Source organism: Scomber japonicus, chromosome 2 (assembly GCF_027409825.1).
Source record: "Scomber japonicus isolate fScoJap1 chromosome 2, fScoJap1.pri, whole genome shotgun sequence".
In the NCBI taxonomy this organism is placed as follows: domain Eukaryota; kingdom Metazoa; phylum Chordata; class Actinopteri; order Scombriformes; family Scombridae; genus Scomber; species Scomber japonicus.
Genome location: NC_070579.1, coordinates 18,271,311 through 18,278,659, shown reverse-complemented (window position 1 = coordinate 18,278,659; position 7,349 = coordinate 18,271,311). Strand labels below are relative to the sequence as shown.

The 7,349-nt window shown below is 39.1% G+C and overlaps 1 protein-coding gene across 1 annotated transcript; it reads right to left on the bottom strand.

Moving 5' to 3' along the window:
* Positions 1-1,411: 1,411 nt before the first annotated feature.
* On the bottom strand, positions 1,412-6,982 carry LOC128365676 (WW domain-binding protein 1-like). Its single transcript, XM_053326282.1, has 8 exons — positions 6,938-6,982; positions 5,668-5,815; positions 3,547-3,708; positions 2,444-2,523; positions 2,347-2,405; positions 2,194-2,306; positions 2,056-2,091; positions 1,412-1,902 (listed from the first exon to the last, which is right to left on the bottom strand). Exons 1-8 carry the CDS (start codon positions 6,980-6,982, stop codon positions 1,412-1,414), a joined length of 1,134 nt encoding a protein of 377 aa, XP_053182257.1.
* Between the last annotated feature and the right edge of the window lie 367 nt (positions 6,983-7,349).

The window sequence follows — 7,349 nt, the reverse complement described above, 5'->3', positions numbered from 1 at the left end:
GGTGGATTGTATTGCCTTGGTGCAGGCTATAAAAAAAATCCGTAAACAACTTCAGTTTATATTTTGTTGCGATGCATAACCTTTTACATTCATTATCAGTGATGAGATTAGGCTTAAAATGTCTGCCTCATAAAAACTCAACAGTCCATCTGTGAAGGAATCAGATTTGCATTGCCTTGCAAAAATGACAACAACCAACCAGGAACGTGTTCAAACACATAAAATCCAAAGTCAAACAGTCAATTATACAGTATGTTCATGTAACAGTCAGAAACAACCACTACCAATGTAAAGCTTTGCCACCCACACATCATTTTAGTCAATGCCTGCACCCCTTTTCCAAAAGGGAGCATTTATAAGACACAATGTATAAAACACACACCCTTTGAATTGGTTGTAGTAGTAGCTTTTTCTCATTATTGTCTCTGACAAACAGAGATAAGTAGGCTGGTGAAAGCAATATTCACCCTACAACAAACAAAGGGTTACAGGTTAGTCCTGTGATCTCAAACCACATGTTCAATATTTGTGAAACCATATCTTTTTAAAAATCCAGTAAATTAAGATTACATAACACAATCCAGACACTTTTTTAGAGCTGCTCTTTTGAAAATGAACTTTTATTATTTATCATATATTTATATATTCTATATTTTTTCAATTAAAGAAAAATGTCAATTAATAATAAATTGTCTTCTTTATGTTTACCGATGTTAATTAAACTGACAGGAAAAAATGGGAGGACTGTGAGGGAGAGGTACCCAACACCTTGCATACGTTAATAAATTATCAGCAGTTCCACCAAAGATTGCTTTTCGCTTCTCAGATTGTTTCGTTGGAATGGTTTTCAAATGCCGATACGAGGTATAAACTCTGCAGAATTAGATAAAATAAATATTCAAAAATTGGAGAAAAGTTGGAAAACATATATTGATTTCTCGTAACCCACTTTCAGGGATCCTGACTGCCAGGTCTGGAACAAATGATGTAAGGGAATTTCATTTCAAAGAGCTAAGATGTAATTTCAGCAATGTTACATCATGCAGAGAAACAAGAGATGAAAAGCTGAGTAGTAAAGAGATGTGGTTAGGATGTGAGAATACGAGTGAGACAGAAAAGAGCAATTCATTAATATTTTCACCACTTTAGAAGAGAAAAAAATATACCTTCTCCCAAACCCCAGATAAATTTACAACTTCCCGGTGTTGGATTCTCCTGCAGTTTATCATTTGAAATAGAATTACAGAGAAAACAACAGGTTCTACTACTCAGCTCGTCCCTTTGCTTTCAGCCAAGACTTTACTTCAGTGATACAACTTTTCACCTACTAGTCTTGATCTATGAGGATGTGATTAAGAATAAACATCTCATTTTTCTTCACTTATTTTACTACATCTCACTGGCTGCCAGCTTACGAGGACTCCACAGTGATGAAGGCCTCTCCTGTCTTCGAGATGATATTGGAGGATGAGGAGGAGACGTGGCAGCGTTGCTCAGCGCAGTCATCCAGGAGCGGTGACAGGACAGTGGCCTTTGCTCGGAGGGAACAGTCCATACTGTCATGCAGCATGTCTGGCCTCCCCCCATCCTTCACAGCTTCTTTCCTTCCATTACCAAAATGCCCTTTCTGCAGTTCCTCTTCCTCTTGTTCCTCTCTCTTGACGCGGCAGCGGCATACCTCAATGCCTGAGTCACCCGTTAGACGTCGATGGCGGAAATGGTCCTCCTCGTCATCCTCTTCTTCCTCCTCCTCCTCTTCTTTTTCTCGTTTTTGCTCCTCTTTGTTGTAACAATGCATGAAAACAGCCATGTTTGATTGAGATGGAGTGGGCTGGGGAGTCAGACCATGGGGTGAGGCCGCTTCGTGTTTTTCTCTCTGAATGGGCACGGCTTCAAGTGGGTCTGAGAAAATGAGAGGTTGGATTTGACCAGCAGGAAGAGAGGATAACAGAATGAGGGGTGAAAGCGGGAGGCGAGGATGGTGTGAAGGAAAAGAGGGATTAAGAGAGTGTAAAGGAAGAGAGAGCTGTGGAATTGAAGCTGAGACACCCTCACTGCCATTAGGGGACTGTCTCTGTATGGGAATCACATCTGGAGTGGATGCAGGTATAACATCAGTAGGAACTTGTAATGGAGGTGACGGGGAGGGAGTTGGTGTGCAAGTGGCCCCAACTCTTGGCAAGACAGACTCACCCCCTGCTTCACTGGGTGTGGACATGTGGCTGCTATCATATGTCTCGTCTGTCACCTGGACAGAGAAGGAGGTGCTGGAGGGGGAGGTGAGAGAGCACGACTCACAGGAGCAGCTGGTGTAAGAGCTCTGGGAGGATGTCAGTCCACTGGGACCAGGGCCCAAATAGGGAGGGCAGGGGTGGCGGTGGTGGTGATGATGGGGATAAGAAGAGCTCGGACCCCCCATGGCGCCTCCCTGAAGGGCAAAGACGGAGCTGTAAGATGGAGGAGGTGTGCTGGGCTGTGCTGCCACCTCCTCGTAAGAGGGCAACTTGAAGGAAGCAAGAAAACCTATAAAAAGAAAAAAACAGCTCAAAATCTATAATTAACTTATTGTCAACAAATCCAATGAAGAAAAACTCTCAAACCAACAATGAATGGATCCTACTAACAAGTATTGCTTTTATATGTAAAGCCTGATATAACTAAATGCCACCCTCCATTACTGTCATGCTGTTGAACTGGGTGACACATCCCTTCACTACAACAAACATGGACACTGTAGGTTAATTTGAAGCAATCCCACACACACTGTCCTGATGGCACAAATACCCATTGGAGCACCAGAAGTGTATTATCTACAGCTAAAAAAAAATACTCTCAGCAAATGCACTATTTAGTCCAGTTTAAGTATCATTTGCTAAAAACTGCAGTGGTTGAGTGTTTTATTTAATTGTTGAGCCTTTTTAGAAATGAAACTATATATTTGTGACCTGCTTTTAAATATTTTTTGTCAGTAGGACTCAATGAGTTTGAGGCTGAGTGCCACAGAGAGGGTCAGGAAGTCAGAAAGTATTGAGAGCGGACTAACACAGTTTGGTTTGGGGGTTTTTCATGAGCTTAGTAGACCGTAGAAAAGCTGCCATCCTTATCCTTTAACAATGAAGTTACAGCCAAACAAATTACACAATTTTGCGAGGATTTTATGTCTAGAGGTTGATTTCACCAACATCAAACACCATCATGATTTATTAAGTGAAGTTTAACAACAGCTTTTAGGACTTTAATAATGCAAATAAGTCTAAATTTGCATGATGCGTTTAACATTACTTAATGTTTCTATTCATTTTTATTGATTTCTTTACAATTGTCTTAATGGTGGAGATTATTGGATTAAACATAATATAGACCTATCTAAATGTATAAGTGTTCACAAGAGGACACTAAGGTAACAACAACATGTAAGTTATGGGAAATAGATTTTAAGTTATAAAAAGCTGTATTTATCTTTTTATCTCTTTATCTTTTTATTTTAACCTTTTCAGATGCTACCCAGCAAAAATAAAATACATGTTTGAAATGAAATAAACATACTGAGGTCAAGCATTGAGGAAGGGTAGTTGCAGGCTCCGTTATAGGCGATCAGATTGATTTCTCTCTGTCTCTGCTGTTGTTGGATCCTCAGCTTGGACCGACGATGGCGGTAAGCACAGAAACAGCTGAAAAGGGTCAGCACTGTCCACAGCAGCCAGAACCCTGCAGGAAACAGATAATGAACTCACAATAAATCCTCCTTTCAACATAAAAAACCCCCTAATTTTAGTGTTATGTTTTTTATCAACATCTCAGACATATTCAGATGACGCAAACTATCCTAATACATAAAAAAGGTATGTGTTACATTACTGGTGACATTTCCAAAACATACTCTAAGATTTTCTCATATAAAAATATCATATGAAAATCTACTTTCTGAACAACTGACGTCTAAAGCAAGTGTAAGATAGGTGAGTTATCACAATGCAGAATATGTTGCTTTTATATGTTGACATATATAATTATATCTTGCAAAAGTCTTGGTTGGTCTTTTCAGCAGACCACAGTTATACTGCAGGAGTAGTCACTCACTTTATTTAAATCCTTAAATAAATCCTCACTAAACCTCTAACTTTAATTGCCCAGGCCAGGGTTGTAGTGCACACAATCTTGATCATGTGATGTGACCAAGAAAAAAATATTTTCTAAGATCTAAAGACCAGGGTTCATTTGATCACACAACGACATGTAGCCTAAAACAGCCTTTTGGTGCCTCACAGTGTTCATTTACAATCTTTTTTTCATGATAATTTTTGACCTCTTAACTTCTTAATTTATTTGCACATGTTAAAATTCACAGAAAGAAAGAAAAATAGGGAGCCCCTCTGGTATCATGGTAAAAAAATAATAATAATTGTGGCCAAAATATAGCTATAGGCCTACCGTGCGCACGAGATACTAATTCGTGGCCACGAAATAAGTAGGCTATAACGTGCGCACAAAATACTAATTAATAATATTAATATCATTCCTGGACAGCTGGGTAAGCAAATCGAGCGCACCTTCTCTAGAACCTGCAATAGCCTAATTCTGTTCACAGTTTCAGCTTGAAATCATCTTAAAAAGTGCCTTTTTCCCTGCTCATCTCCTATGAAAGTGGCATCATGTGTGTCAGACTGAACCGCAGCGTTAAATGATGCAGTTACAGTAGCGCTCACTGTATGTATCACGTTGCCAAGGGAACCTATAGCCCATCAGTGATCAGAATCTAGTTTGTATTGATTTGCAGGTCGTTGTTGCTAAACTGAACTACTGCATGTGTCTGTAGTGTTCTCTGGACATTTGTCCTTCAATAAAATCACAGAAGATTAAAAGTTCACTATATTATTGATCAGTCTGACGAAATGTGCTATAATTCCTTTAAACCATTATGTTAACACTTTGATGATGTTTTATGCTTGTTCCTGATTTGCTGAAGTCCATTTTACACTGCTATATTACAGCTAATAGAACCCTGATTAGAAAATTGTGCAATCCTGTATTACCACAGATAATATCTGATCAATAAAAATAATTCCACTTTGATTTACCAAAGACTAAAGTGATTTCATAGGACAGTGTCAGAGAGTGAGCATAATGTTTAAATCAGCTCTACAATGTGCAGCTGTCACCAGAAATACAGGAGTGCAACAAGCACCCAGGAATGATTATATGAATTAGTATTTTGTGGGCAAGCTATAGCCTACTTATTTCGTGGCCACAAATTAGTATCTCGTGTGCACGTTATAGCGACATTGTGGCCACAATTAGATTTTTTTTTACCATGATACCAGAGAGGCTCCATAGAAAAAGACCTAAAAGGGGACAATTTTTCTTAACTTTTATTTCAAAAGGTTATCTCTTATTTATAGCTACTGAGCTGTTTTGAAATATGTAGAATATGAGACAGAATGTGTGATTTCATTTTAAATTGATTTTTGATTGAATTTTCCATCAATTCACATAGTAGCTTATGAAGTCCTGCAGATCAGCATCTAACAGGGGTGTAAGCAAACACATTTTTGTGTGCCCAGATCTTTAACTTAATGTGTCCTGGCAGGACTGGATAATACATGTCACAAAGTAGAGCCATTGCCTTGGGACCCTGTCAGTGGAGAAGAAGCCAGTCAGTTGACTCACACCAGAGTTCATAATAGTAGGTACAGCAGCCTGTCTCTCCGCAGCAGTGTCCTGTTTCACAGAGGTAACCTGGATTGTTGTTTACCCCAGGACAGTACTTGGGACTGACTACAGGCTGGCTACCAGCGCCTCCGTGATGATTCGCCACCTGGTGGACAAAACACCACATGGCAATATAACCACAAGGCAAATGTTACCACAGTTATTACAGAAAGCTGCTGTTACATTTACAGTTTTTCCTTTGACAGATGAGGATGAAAGCTCATTCTTGACCTTAGAAATAGTAGTTTGACAAAATAATCTTAACTCAAGATCTCTGGTGGAGCTTTTAACCAGAAGTTAAGGCCAGAATAGGAAGTCATCTTCTGTCTTTGAACCACAACAAAGTTTAACTTTAAGTTTTAAATCTGTACTAATTTATTTTTTGGGGCTTCTAGGAGCCAGTGCAACAGGCTGTGAACACACCACTGGGCATATTATACCTTTTAAATTGATATGTTGAATGTGTCAATACAAAGCAGTGTGGACACTAATGTAAACTAATGTTTGTGTCTACCTAAATAATGGAAGGTCAATATTCACTCTCCTTACAGCTCTGTTTTTGTCTCCATCGACTAATGAAGGAAATATCACTCTGTCTGGCTGCTTAGCTTTGTTGACCTTTGTTAACTGTATGTCATTTGGTGCTGGTGACTTGGCGCTGTAGAGTGGGTTCATCTGAGCTTTTTCATTAAAAACAGCTTCCTGCTGCAACTGGAAGCAAGACTGACAAGAGCTGTTAGATTAAATCGAAATGGTGTTAAATTTAAAAATAAGAATTAGCACAGCATTAACATTATTTTGTCAGCATGTTCGATGGCAGCTACAGGTTAATGTTAAATTTAGAAAAAAATCCCACCGAATTAACTGTGCTCATGTCAACCTCCATCTGAGAAACTGCCACCTAAAATGAGAGATGAAAAGTCCTCTGTGAATTTTACAGTTACATTTTATTCATTAATACATCACTACAAAGGGACAGAAGCAAATGAAGATCTCAATCAAGGCATTAAATATGTTTGACAGACAGTTTCAACGCCTAGATGAGGTCTAGATGAGCGCAAGCACAGTAATAATGCAGCAAGGAGGTTTCTAAATGAGACTGAGAAGTGCTAACAAATAATTATGCATTGCCATAGCAACCACTGTGGTTACACTTTGCGGCTTTTTTAAACAAATATTATCCAGTGGTATGAAATGTTTTATTGTCATTGAAGGTCGAGTTCCTTACCGTAGTAGCTTCGGTCCTGTCCTGCCCCTTCAGGGACATGGTCATCTAGTAAAAGACAGGAGAGGTTCAACTAATTCGATGGAGCAGTGATATAGTATAAAGAGAGGAATGATACAATGTAAATGAAGAAACTAAACGAAATACTAGCACTACATTTTGACAAGGGCAAACCCTTCACAAGAGACAATCAAGCATGAAGAAAAGAGGGGAAAAAAGCTACAACAGGCCTACTTTCCATTCTAAAGACACTGGTTTCACAACTCTCTCTTCCACCTCAAGGAGATGGGGAGGTCAATGGATTTTTTTTAACAAAACCTATTTCTCCTCTGTGGGTTGATATAGCAGACAGACAGCACCAATTCCCAGACATGCTTAAACCTCCCTCTCTGTCTCTTTCTCTTTCAAGGGCATA

Excerpts from the sequence above, each read along its gene's own strand:
- LOC128365676 (XM_053326282.1), bottom strand. The coding sequence starts at position 6,982 with ATGACCATGTCCCTGAAGGGGCAGGACAGGACCGAAGCTACTACG. Across the intron at positions 2,406-2,443 it reads CTCCTCCATCTTACAGCTCC|CTCTTCTTATCCCCATCATC; the intron begins GTCTTTGCCCTT and ends GGGGGGTCCGAG. Across the intron at positions 2,307-2,346 it reads CCCTCCCTATTTGGGCCCTG|CTGCTCCTGTGAGTCGTGCT; the intron begins GTCCCAGTGGAC and ends CTCTTACACCAG.